Raw genomic sequence first — 13,855 nt, 5'->3', positions numbered from 1 at the left:
ACTCCAAATGGTGATGCAAATGGAACCACACATAGACACACCTTTCTTCTGAGGACCCTTAGATAAGCCCCAGAAGGAACCCTGGCTTCTGTCCCCCACACAACCCCCACCTCCAGCAGAAAGTAGCCAGAGAGATTATCGCGCCCTACCTCCCTAACAGCAGTTAGAGTCTCCACTCCTGAGGTGGGAGATGAGGAAGGAGAAAGAAAAAAACCAGTTAGGCACACAGTTAGGGCAGGTCCTTGGTGAAATTCTTTCCAACAAAAAAGCAGCCTGGAAAAATCAAGCTGCAGGCACAGATAAGGAAGCAAGGCCAAACATAGAAATGCCTCTGTTCTTTGGGTAATCAGTGGGCTCCCAGGAAAAAGTTTCCTCCCCTTTTCAGGCATGTACATGGTGGGCTCCATGGGAACTTGCAAGGGGGTGGGCAGGGGCTTGCCTAAAACATGTTTGCAGTTGCTGAGAAAAGAGAAGCTGCACCCTGTGCTTGCCTAAGACATGCTCACAGCTGCACAGATAAGGGAAGCTACACAGGCAGCTACACAGATAAGGGAAGTTACATAGGCAGCTACATAGATAAGGGAAGTTTCTTATAAAAACCTTTGTATTCAACTATGAAACAGCAACCCTCTTTTGCTGCCCCCTCCCTCCACCCCTGCTGCTGCTGAGAGCTTTCCTCTTTCACTTATTAAACTTTCATTCCAACCTCACTCTTGGTGTCCACACACCTTAATTTTCCTGGTCATGAGACAAAGAACTCTGGATAACACCTTAGACAGTGAGATTGCTATGTTGACCCTAGACTGCTTTACAAGTAGCTGGGACTATAGGTGCATGCCCCCATGCCTGGGTGATTTTTGTTTTTGTTTTTGCAGAGACAGGGTTTTTCCATGATGCCCAGGTTAGTCTCAAATCCCCAGGCTAGTCTCCAACCCCCAGGCTCAAGCAATCCTCCTGCCTTGGCCTCCCAAAGTGCTGCGATTACAGGTGTAAGCCACCACGTCCATCCCTAGTTGTTTTTCATGACTATTTTGCCTCCTCATCAAGGATGGGAATGCCTCAGGATTAGTCAGTCTTCTGCTCCATATTTATTTTTCCATAGTGTCTAGTGTTGTGCTAGACAAATTTTTATTGCTAAACATAGAATTTGTGGATTGGGGGAAAACAAACCATGGGACACAAATATCATTAGTATCTAGAAGGGCATTACTTATTGGCAAAAATTTCCCCTGGAATGTGACAAGTAAAACCTGTTGGTTAAAGACAGTAGCACTTTTCTGTTGTAAAGGAAAGGGAGACAGGTAGGAATAATTGAGGACAAATAGTTATCCTGAGGTTTTGGGATGGTTTAGATGGTTCATCTTCATGTAGGTACCCAGCCCTGTGTAGGGGAACTCCAAATACACTGTCAATACAGCAATGGCCTCCATGTTTGCAGAAAATAGAAAGCAGATTTACAGGGGATTTTAATATCACAGGTATTGCTACATATCAAAGTTACAATTGGATTTAAACTCCGTCTGAATTTGGGGAGTGACCCATACCAGTGAATCAGAGACCAAACTAGAAACCCTGGCAGACCCCCTGCCTGAGCCCAGACACTAACTCCACAGAGAACAGCAGAAATCTCCCCTTCTAGCAGCCAGGAACAAGCTGGAGACCAACACGGCTGAATGCCAGTGAGGCAGGAAGCCATGTGGCAGGAGCCCAGGAAAGGACCCACAGGCCTTATCCTGCCTCAGTACCTGGTTATTCAGGAAAGGTCTGACGGACAGACTCCACTGGGAAGAGGTGCTTAAACCTACTACACAGAATAGAGTTTACCAATAATGGTGGGATCAAGTCCTGCCATTTACCAAATGCCCATTTTGTGCCAGGTACCAGGAAAGGCACATCACAAAATCTCCCTTCCCTCACCATAAACCAAAAAGATGGTGTTATCTCTGCTTTAGCGATGAGGAAACAGAAGCTCAGGTGGTCACGCAGTGATAAGCTGTGGAGATTTGACTGTCCGCTCACCTCTGTATTAGTGTTCGGGCCCTCTGGAGCCTGAAGAGGATGTTAGGAACCTGGTGAGGCCTGCTGAGGCCATGGAAGGTCTGGCCTTTATTCAGCAGGGACATGATAAGCGATTTTTCCTAAGTCTTTTTGTGTTGAAAGTACTCACAGAATAGTGTAGAGTCCTGGTACATAGTTAGTGCTCATTAATATAAGTGGTGAAGGCTGGTCTGAAGGTAGTGCATCATCTTAATTGGTTGTTCATACTCAGTTACAGATAATACTCCTTGTTCTACTCTTTCCCCACTTCTCACTACTGCACTTGACTAGTCTTAAAAAAAATAGGAATGCTTCCATGCCTTAGAGTTATTGACTTATATGTATGTATGTCTGTTTGTTTGTTTATTTATTTATTTATTTGAGACAGAGTCTTGCTCTGTCGCCCAGGCTGGAGTGCAAAGGCATGATCTCAGCTCACTGCAACCTCCACCTCCCAGGTTCAAGAAATTCTCCTGCCTCAGCCTCCTGAATAGCTGGGATTACAGATGCATGCCACCACGTCTGGCTAATTTTTGTATTTTTAGTAGAGATGGGGTTTCACCATCTTGGCCAGGCTGATCTTGAACTCCTGACCTCAAGTGATCTGCCCGCATCAGCCTCCCAAAGTGCTAGGATTATAGGCATGAGCTATTGTGCCCGGCTGACTTATATGTTTAAATTCTGTAAATGAACATTAGGAAATATTTGATGAGTTGTGGTCTTCTTTCTAGATTAGTTGATTAGAATTTTAAGTCAAAGTTAACATATGAAAGACTTTAAATCCAAATTTTGTATCCTAAGGAAAGAAAAGGACCCACAGAAATCCTTATGACCACCAAAATATGTCTATATTTAGCTGGGTATGGTGGTTTATGCCTATGTAATCCCAGCACTCTGGGAGGCCGAGGAGGGCTGATCACCTGAGGTCAGGAGTTTGAGACCAGCTTGGCAAACATAGTGAAACCCAGTCTCTATTAAAAATACAAAAATTAGACAGGCGTGGTGGTGCGTGCCTGTAATCCCAGCTACTCAGGAGGCTGAGGCACAAGAATCACTTGAACCTGGGAGGCTGAGGTTGCAGTGAGCTGAGACGGCACCACTACACTCCAGCCTGGACAACAGAATGAGACTTCATCTCAAAAAAATAAAATGTCTATATTTGTCTCTTCCTTCTATCTCCTCTGACTCCCTCTGCTTTCTCTCCTGTCCAGTGAACTTTCTGCAAATTATGCCTATGTCATTAAGGATGAATCTTCCACCTAGCCTTCAAGATCCTCCTTAATCAGGTGGAGTTTTCATATTATTCAGTTTTACCTTCTAATTATGATTATATTATGATAACATGACATTTCACAGTTTTACAGTGCTTTTTAAAATTTATTTTATTGTATTTTTCTGAGATAGAGTCTTGCTTTGTCACCCAAGCTGGAGTGCAGTGGTGCAATCATGGCTCACTGCAACCTCAACCTCCTGGGCTTAAGTGATCCTTCTGTCTCAGCCTCCTGAGTAGCTGGAAATGCAGCTACCACATCCAGCTAATTTTATTTTTTGTAGAGACAGGGTCTCCCTCTGTTGCTCATGCTGGTCTCAAACTCCTGAGCTCAAGCAATTCTTCTGCCTCGGCCTCCCAAAGTGCTGAGATTACAGGTGTAAGCCACCATGCCCAGCCAAGTGCTTTTTAAAGGGGGACTTTTATAAAGATTATGCATGTTTATCATCTCCAATAACTCCCCAACACAAAACCTCTGCTCTGAGCAGCACAGACTTATCTGCACCCAGATGTGTTACTCTCACATCTGTAATTTTGTTGTTCACTTCCTCTTTTTTTTTTTTTTTTTTTTTTTTGAGATGGAGTCTTGCTCTGTCTCTCACCAAGGCTGGAAAGCTGGCATGCAGTGGCACAATCTCAGCTCACTGCAACCTCCGCCTCCTGGGTTCAGGCAATTCTCCTGCCTCAGCCTCCCAAGTAGCTGGGATTATAGGTGTGTGCCACCATGTCCGGCTAATTTTTCTATTTTTAGACAGAGTTTCACCATATTGGCCAGGCTGGTCTCAAACCCCTGACCTCAAGTGACCTGCCCACCGCAGCTTCCCAAAGTGCTGGGATTACAGGCATGGGCAACTGCACCCAGCCATTCGCTTCCTCTTAACTAGAATATTAGCTCTGACCTCTTCAATAACTCAAATATAAAACCGTTCTCAAGTATGAAGATGCTGGGTAGCCCAGTGGTTCTGAGCACTTGCTCTAGAGTCCAAAAGACCAGGGTGGGTATCCCAGTTCTGAGACCAACTAGTGAGTGACCCTGGGCAATAACCAGGCTTCAATTTCTTCTTCAATTAATGAAGATAATAATGCCTATCTCGCAGAGTTGTTTCAAGAATGAAATAAATAGCCCAGGTGCAGTGGCTCAGGCCCATAATCACAGCAGTTTGGGAGGCCAAGGTGGGCAGATCACTTGAGGTCAGGAGTTCAAGACCAGCCTGGCCAACATGGTGAAGCCCAGCCTCTACCAAAAATACAAAAATTAGCCAGGCATGGTGCTGCATGTCTGTAATCCCAGCTACTCGGGAGGCTGAGGCACGGGAATCACTTGAACCAGGAGGTGGAGGTTGCAGCAAGGCGAGATTGCACCACTGCACTCCAGCCTGGGTGACAGAGCGAGACTCCGTCTAAAAAAAAAAAAAGAAAAAGAAAGAAAGAAAGAATTGTACATCTAAGTGTTTAACATGGAGACTAATGTAGCAAATCAATAAATATTAGCCACCTTCTTATTAATGTTACTACTGTTAGATGTCTAGCTCAAAGACCTATCTCCTCCATGAACTCTTTAACCACCTCTGCCCACAACAAATGCCCTTTGAACTCCTAAAGCCTATTCTTTCCCACACCTAATTGTACCCTATGGGCTTGCTGTCTAATTGCTGGTATTTATGAAGGGCCTGACATCTAGTGTTTCCATATAGATCCAAGCATCCAGCGATCATATCTGCTCATTTTTCTATATCCCTCAAGGCTCATGGCATAAGACTGAGCTCATTGCAGACAACTGATTAAACCCTTGTTATAATTTACATTTAGAGAATCCCACTCTTTGTTATAATTTATAGTCAGAGACTTTGTCCCACAGGTGAGAACCAATCATCAGTGGCTGTTGGAAGCTATAAACATTCCACTATGAAATAACCTCATAACACCACAGGAGCCTTCTTGACTTCCACTAATGATGAATGATTTAACATCCCTAAACAAGACACATGCCTGACTGCTTCACAGCTGGTCAATCCCTCTCCATGTGGTTGGGCTCAGAGAACTTTATAACTAATACAGGATGGGGCCTCCTGTCAACCTCCACCTTCCCCCAAATAACGTGACCTTATTTCCAGGCTGCACAGCAGCCTCACCGGTAAAGGAAGGTTAAAGCCAACAGCTAACTATGCCAAGATAACTTGGATTTAATTCACGGTATCAGGGAACAACACAGCCTGCCACAGCTGAGAATTCCTCCCTCTGGAAAAATGAATTAAGTAAATCTAGGAAAAATAATGGTGGTTTCCCAGCCATCTAATAAAAATCAAACATTATATCCAAGGCCGTGGTTCACAGCATGTAAAGGTAGTTTGGTTTCCTGTGCCTCACATGTTTTCTCCAGCCCTTTACCTGGCTTATTTCTTACTTGGCTCCAGATGTTGGATTAATTGTCCCTTCCTCAAATGAACCAAGGGTCTGGGTGAAATACACTAATCACACCCTGCATTCTCCTCTACTGCCCTTAACACATGGTGACTAAGTAACTATCTGTCTGCTCCAGGTCCCTCTTTTCTTGTGTAAGGTAAGATCCATGTGAGTATGGACCAAGATTGTCTTGTTCCCTGCTGTACCCAGAGCTTAACAGAGGGCCTGGCCCAAAGAAAGCATGCACACATATTTATGTTGAATTAACACATAAGTCGAAGGACCTTGCTGACCTGGTTTTAGGTGCTTTACCGATGATCCCACTTTTTCGACTGTTCCCGAAGCTTCATGTCCCAGCACCATGGGCTTTTTCACAATAAAATTCCCAATTCGACCATCCTCCCAGTAGTGGACATCTGAGCCACAGATTCCAACAGAATGCATCCTCAGCAAGACCTCTGATAAAAGAAAGGAAGAAAAAAACAGTGAGAGAGGGAACAACCCCTATCACTCTGAGGTGACCTAGTGATTTCCCTTTGCCCAAGGGAGAGGGCTGAGTTACCAGGCCAGGTACACAATTTAGGCCACAGAGGAAATCAAGCTCCATAGCAACCCTGATTAAGTCTCACAAGGCAAACAAGCTTCCACATGTGGTGGCTAATTTTATGTGTCCACTTGGCTAGGCTATAGTGCCTGGTTGTTTGAAGATACGTGTTGGGCATGGTTAACTTTTAAACCAATAGACTTTGAGTAAAGTAGATTACCCTCCATAATGTGGGTGAGCCTCATCCAATCAGTTTGAAGGTCTTAAAAGCAAAGACTGAGGTTTTCTGAAGGAGAAGGAATTCTCCTCAAGACTGCAACATCAACTCTTACCTGAATTTCCAGCCTGCCCTTTGTATACATACACACATACGTACATACACATATATCTTAGTGGTTTTGTTTCTCTGGACAACACTGACCAATACACTGGGTAAACAAGATATCATTAGTAGGATGAAATGTACCAACCACTTAAGAGAACAAACTATTTTCCAAAAGATAACATTCCAGACAATTAATATGCTACGCGTGATTCGTAGATTCGTATCTATTTATGAGAAAAGGTCTGGTAGAATCTCAGCTTGGCAACATTTTGTGAACTATCAAGTTGAGTTCTTCATGCCTATTGTTTTCTTTCCTTCATTTATTTATTTATTTATTTATTTATTTTTTATTTTTAGACAGAGTCTCCCTCTGTTGCCCAGACTGGAGTGCAATGGCAGGATCTTGGCTTACTGCAATCTCCACCTCCCCAGTTCAACCAATTCTCCTGCCTCAGCCTCCCAAGTAGCTGGGATTACAGGTATGCGCCACCACGCCCGGCTAATTTTTGCATTTTTAGTAGAGATGGGGTTTCGCCATGTTGGCCAGGCTGGTCTTGAACTCATGACCTCAGGAGATCCGCCTGCCTCAGCCTCCCAAAGTGCTGGGATTACAGGCCTGAGCCACCGCGCCTGGCCAGTTTTCTAAGTTTAAAATAAAGATGGTACTGAGCCCCTTTGGTGAAATAAGTACCAATAAGTACCATCATCTCTGACTGAGATGATGGTTATGAATACCTCCCTGAAAAAAACACTCTGCCTTAGAAAGACAAAGAGACCCAAATCTCTGCTATGCACTGCACTTGCCACAGACTGCCAGGGGTGGCTCTTCAGAACTTTCTTCCTCCTTAGTTTTAGTGAAGAGTAAGAAATGGCAGGGTGAATTCTCAGGTCAAATGCAAGCAAAAGGCATTTGAGTTAGGAAAATCATCTCAGAATTTCCTCTCTTGAAGTAGCAATTGGTAGCGAGAGATTAGATTTCACTTGCTAGAACACTCGCTGAAATGCACTCTTTTCCCTTCCAATGCAAGTGTAGCAAGAGACGAGAGTGCAAGCAGAATGCTGGTTCAGGGAGAAAAGCTGTACCAGGAGCCAAGCTTGTACTCTGGGTCCAAGACAGCCCTCGCTTGGCCACTTCTGGAATCAACGGTCAGCTTTTCAGGACACAGTGAGGTAACCCTTTCACTTCTCTGAACATGGTATCTTGGTGAAAATCCTTGAACCCTAACTATACAATACTTACTCAGCACCCACAGAATGGCTACATTCTATCTAGTCTGTATTCTTACCACTTACAAGTCGAGAACACAACTGACCTTTCAGTAGCAAAGCTGTGGATCTACCAGGAAAGCTGCCTTTGATCTGATGTTCACCCAGAAGCTGCGGTTCTGGTGTGAGGTAGGACAAAGTGGGAAAGGACACCCCCAACTCCTCAAGGGCAGAGAGGGGACCTGACTGTCTAGGTGTGAGAGGGGGAGGGTATCTACAGACACTCTGCCCATTGCCCCCAGCCTCACTTCAGGGTCCTGCACGATTATGACAAAGTGGAATTCCAGGCATGGGAGGGATTAGAAAGCTGTCAGCAGGGATCTGCCCGAGCCAACAGACAAAAAGAGATGGAAATGTTCACAGCACCTGCCATGTGCAGACAGTGGGCTGGACTTTATCCTCACCATAGCACTCAGTTTGTACGTGAGAAAACCAAAGCTGAGAAGTTGCAGATGCCACCTTGGGCATCAGAATGTCAGCTAAGCCCCACAGGCTTAGCAAGTGAGAGGCCTGGAAGGAGTGGAGTAAAGGTGTTGGAAACCCTGCCCCAGTGTGCTCACTCACTTTCTGTGCTTGGTTGATTAGGGCAGGGGACAGGGCCCCATGCAGCACCTCCCACCCCCACTGGACAGTAGGTCCTGGGCTGCCCCACACTTTAGTGACTGGCCTTCCTGGGGAGTGGGGAAAGCTGGCATGATGCTCCCTTTGCTAAAGATTAAGTTCTGTAGACTCACTCCTTTTCAAAGTTTGCGTTAGGGTTAGGACACTTGGCGACTCCAACAGCAGCTTCTGGTAGATAGGGTACACTGTCATTAGGTCAAAAGAGGAAGAATTCTGTCATTGGTCCATATACTTCACATCAAAAACTCTTTGGGACAAGTCAGCAGTCTGGTACGGTAATTTTTCTGATTCTATCACTGTTCTTTTATTTCATGTAGCAGCCAAGATAAACTTCCCACCAGGTCATGCTGTGGGCAGTAGACTCTGTTCTCAGCCTAACAAAAGCATAGTTTTTTAATGGATGCAAAAATAATAAACAGTTGGAAAAGAGAGGTAAGGGAACAATATACATGTGACTCCAAAGGAAACAACAGGAAATAATAAAATATAAGTCATGTTTCCCAAGAACTTACCATTTGGACCTGGTTCAGGGATAGGATAGTTCTCCTAAAAGAAACAAAATTGAAAAAATCATTTAGCATGCATAATAACTTCACCTTATGAACATTTTCCATTAAAAACAATTAGAGTTTCATCATTAGTTTATTTCTTCTTAGAATTAACACAAGCTCAGACCACATGCTCCTGGGTGCATGCCTGAGGGGATGCGCTAAATGGCACGCTGCACACACCTGCCTAGCCCTTCGTCACTTTTCTGCATAACATAGTGACGGACCCAACAGCAGCATGCCCAGCATACTCACAGAGCATACAGAAGACCACACTTGTTGTCAGTAGTGACATGTCACAGGGTGAGATGAAGTTCTGACGCTGGGTTCCCTCCCTGGGAAACAGCCTACAAGCCGAAGGCCAATCCTAACTGAGGAAGAGCTGACTCTAATTGCTGACCTCATCCCACCCACTGGTGCAACTTCGCCAGGACTAAGGAAAAAGCACAGTCCATGTAACTCTAGGCAGAAGGGATCTTTGGGTTTCTAGATCTGCCATCCATATCAGATCCTGCCTTCCTGGAAAAACATGTTCTTAGATACAGATTTGTTTGGTCTGACAAACTCCTCCAGGGAAAGGATGCAGGCATTTCTGACAGTTGCACGTGAGGATGTTTCCCGCTAGACAGGTAGGAGAAAGTGTCTGTGCTGCCAACCTCTTTCCTTTACATCAGCACAAAGACTGATACCTGGTCCTCTTTTCCTAAACTTCCCATGTGGCATTTGATGGGCCCCTTGGGAACACATAAGACCTGCATTTTGGCCCCCCTCACAGGTTCAAAAGCAATCTGAGCTATTCTGGTGTTCACAGCTAGTAGTAGCAGCAGTAGCAGCAGTAGTTGTAGTAGTGTTGGTTTACTAAGCCTTCTTTCCTCATTGTCAATGGGCTAGGAAAGTCCTAGTGACAAGGAAGGCCACTGAGTGGCCAAATCCAAGTGTTCATTTTATTCTTTGAAGGTAATCAAGAAAAGAGATGTAACCGGGCACAGTGTCTCATGCCTGTAATCCCAGCACTTTGGGAGGCTGATGCGGGCGGATCACTTGAGGTCAGGAGTTTGAGACCAGCCTGGCCAACATGGTGACACCCATCTCTACCAAAAATACAAAAATTAGCCGGGCGTGGTGGCACACGACTGTAGTCTCAGCTACTCAGGAGGCTGAGGCAGGAGAATTGCTTGAACCCAGGAGATGGAGGTAGCAGTGAGCCCAGATTGTGCCACTGCACTTCAGCCTGGGTGACAGGGTGAGATTCTGTCTCAAAAAAAAAAAAAAGGAAGAGAGAGAGATGGAAATGTTCACAGAACCTGCCATGTGCCAGACAGTGGACTGGACTCTCTCCTCACCATAGCACTTAGTTTGGAAATGAGAAATTCGAAGCTGCGAAGTTAAATAACTTGGTCAAGGTCATGCTACCAGAGAGTGGATGAAGCCTGCTTCCACTGTACCCTACTGTAGCCCCAAGGTGGAATATGTCTTTTCTCCTTCAGGGGTGGTGCAGAGATGCCAAACAAGTGATGAGTATGTCAGAGCTGGGCCCCATGAAGAAAACTCTGGAAGGAGGCACTGTCAAAGCTTACCTCCTTCCAAAAGGGCCTATCTAGCTACTTTCATAGGCAGCCCCACCGCACTAAACAACACCAAAGGGCACTAGACAAATGCTGCTTGGTACTACCACTGTGCTTAGTGATCAGTGGCTTTTTACTTTTTCTAACAAGATAATAAATACCTTGAAGCCAAAGAGCATGCCTTCCATCTCTTTTGCATCAGGTACACTGCTTGTCCCTAAACTCAAGTGTTTGTACTTGTTAAATAACCACTATCCAAACTAGTGTTTCCAAGGAAGGTCAGAGGTTTTCACTTATGTCAAGTTACCAGCCCTTTCTGTTGAAGAGGCTCAGTGCTAATTTGAACCTCTTCTCCCGTGAAACAAAGCTCAAAGCTTTAATGCTATTGCTGCCTAGCTGACATTGCTCAATGGCTTCTTTGTGTCAGGTACTGTGTGCTTTATAGGCATTACCTCATTTAATACTCGGAAAAACCCTACATGGTACATCCTACTATTGTCTCTTTTTCATGTGATGAGACTGAGGAACCCACCCATGGTAACACTAAGGCAGTAAATGGTGGAGCTGCATCCAAAGCAGCCTGATGGGGGCAAAAGGGCTTAAGGGAGTCTTTTTATCTTTTAATAATTTAGACTGGCTACATCAGAAGGAAGGAAGGAAGGAAGGAAGGAAGGGAGGATGGGAGGGAGGGAAGTAATCAGTCTAGAAATAGCCACCTCAAGATAGCTGATTGTCACCAAAACCTTCCTCAAAGTTGTTGCTGGTCCCACATCAGACATCAGGGACTGCTGTGTAAAGTGATGCTTCTGTTATACCATGTGGATTTTTTTTTTTTTTTACTTTAAGTTCTGGGATACATGTGCAGAACCTGAGGTTTGTTACATAAGTATACATGTGCCATGCTGGTTTGCTGCACCTATCAACCCGTCACCTAGGTTTGAAGCCCCACATGCATTAGGTATTTGTCCTAATGCCCTCCCTCCCCTTGTCCCCCACCCCCTGACAGGCCCTGGTATGTGATGGTCCCCTCCCTGTGTCCATGTATTCTCATTGTTCAACTCCCACTTATGAGTGAGAACATGTGGTATTTGGTTTTCTGTTCCTGTGTTAGTTTGCTGAGAAGGATGGCTTCCAGCTTCATCCATGTCCCTGAAAAAGACATGATCTCATTCTTTTTTATGGCTGCATTATACTGCGTGAAATGCTAAACTGCAGGTTAAATTGAAACTAAAGACTAAGGCCTTTATTTCAAACATGGGAGAGCACCCCACCCTCCCTGCTAAAGGCACTAGTAGGCAAATTCACAGACACTGAAAGACAGTTCCACAGCATACAATTCATAGCCTTGCCTCCAGCCAGGCCAGACCTGAACGCCCCATTTCGAGGTGGAGAGGTGGTAAGACTAAAGCTTAGAACAACAGTCAGGCACACCAAGTAGGCCCTGGGTCACTAGAGAGAACACTACTGTAAATATTTGTTCAAGTTAACAGAGCTGAACAGCTGTACTCGTACCACACAGCAAAGCTGCAGTGACTCTCCCAGACACTAGAGGGTGCTGTGCCCACAGCCTGTGCTGTGCCTATAGCAGAACACACTTGACGGAGAAGTTCAAATAAATTCCTCTCCCTGCACACCAACTTTCTTTTCCCATTCTTTTTCTGGCTGATTCTAATTACTCTTACAACTCAGGCTTGTCTCCTGCCTCTTGTCTCTGTAGGGGACATGCTGCCTGAGCACAAAACCATTTTAACATCAGCCTGTAGGTTTGTAAATATTGCCCTAAGCACACTGGGGAGACTATAATGTTTTAGGAAGTTACTACAGCATGGTTGCTCAAAACCTTGCTTTTCATGTTTCCTTGCCATGATGTTGGCCACAATCCTGTTTGCTTAATCTTTTTCTGTCTCAGACACTCTTCCATTTATCCTATTTCTCATCTACCAAAGTTTCTTAGTTTCTCTGAGATCCTGAACTTTCACTTTTATCTCCACAGCTCCTTTTTTTCTCATTCCCAAAGGTTTTGTCATCTCAATCATATTAAAGGTTTCCTAAACGAATTTCTTTTATTTATTTTTTGTAACTCATCAGCCGTCCCTGATGTCAGATGTCACTGCACTCAGGCTAGAGTGCAGTGGCACGATCTCGGCTCACTACAGCCTCAACCTCCTGAACTCAAGTGATCCTCCCATCCTCCCACCTCAGCTTCCCAAGTAGCTGGGATTACAGGTGCATGCCACGCTGCGTGGCTAATTTTTTTTTATTTTTGGTAGAGACGGGGTTTCACCATGTTGGCCAGGCTGATCTCGAACTCCTGGCCTCAATTGATCTGCCTGCCTCTGCCTCCCAAAGTGCTGGGATTACAGGCGTGAGCCACTGTGCCTGGCCGAATTTCTTATCTTTTAATGAGTGACTACAAGAGGGCAAAAAGGAATTGAGTAATTCTTCTTTGCCATAGTTGTGTGAGTTTTCCAGAATATTTCACTTCAAGTCAGAAATACATATCTTAATCACATATATACTCTCCCTTTGTGTCCGGAATTGGTGGGTTCTTGGTCTCACTGACTTCAAGAATGAAGCCGCGGACCCTCGCATTGAGTGTTACAGTTCTTAAAGGGGGCGTGTCCGGAGTTTGTTCATTCTGATGTTCGGATGTGTTCAGAGTTTCTTCCTTCTGGTGGGTTCGTGGTCTCGCTGGCTCAGCAGTGAAGCTGCGGACCTTCGCGTTGAGTGTTACAGCTCTTAAGCCGGCGTTTCTGCAGTTGTTTGTTCCTCCCGGTGGGTTCGTGGGCTCCCTGGCTTCAGGAGTGAAGCTGTAGACCTTCGCGGTGAGTGTTACAGTTCTTAAAGGCGACGTGTCCGGAGTTTGTTTCTTCTGATGTTCAGATGTGTTCAGAGTTTCTTCCTTCTGGTGGGTTCGTGGTCTCGCTGGCTCAGGAGTGAAGCTACAGACCTTCGCAGTGAGTGTTACAGCTCTTAAGGCGGCGCGTCTGGAGTTGTTCCTTCCTTCTGGTGGGCTCGTGGTTTCGCTAACTCAGGAGTGAAGCCACAGACCTTCGCGGTGAGTGTTACAGCTCTTAAGGCGGCGCGTCTGGAGTTGTTCGTTCCTCCCGGTGGGCTCGTGGTCTCGCTGGCTTCAGCAGTGAAGCTGCAGACCTTTGCGGTGAGTGTTACAGCTCATAAAGGCAGTGTGTACCCAAAGAGTGAGCAGTAGTAAAACGTACTGCAAAGAGCGAAAGAACAAAGCTTCCACAGTGTGGAAGGAGACCCCAGTGAGTT

General features: G+C 45.3%; 1 protein-coding gene across 1 annotated transcript in view; it reads right to left on the bottom strand.

Annotated features, from left to right (window-relative positions):
* SORD (sorbitol dehydrogenase) overlaps positions 1-13,855 on the bottom strand; it is a 52,258-nt gene that overhangs the window by 25,422 nt on the left and 12,981 nt on the right. Inside the window, exons 2-3 of the mRNA XM_031002493.3 lie at positions 8,979-9,012; positions 6,004-6,168 (exon numbers count right to left, since the gene is read on the bottom strand). Coding sequence (XP_030858353.1) covers positions 6,004-6,168; positions 8,979-9,012 — 199 coding nt within the window. The remainder of the gene's footprint in view (positions 1-6,003; positions 6,169-8,978; positions 9,013-13,855) is intronic.

Source organism: Gorilla gorilla, chromosome 16 (genome assembly GCF_029281585.2).
Source record: "Gorilla gorilla gorilla isolate KB3781 chromosome 16, NHGRI_mGorGor1-v2.1_pri, whole genome shotgun sequence".
Taxonomy (NCBI): Eukaryota; Metazoa; Chordata; class Mammalia; order Primates; family Hominidae; genus Gorilla; species Gorilla gorilla.
The sequence above is the reverse complement of the archived record's forward strand: the minus strand, read 5'-3'. Positions and strand labels throughout refer to the sequence as shown.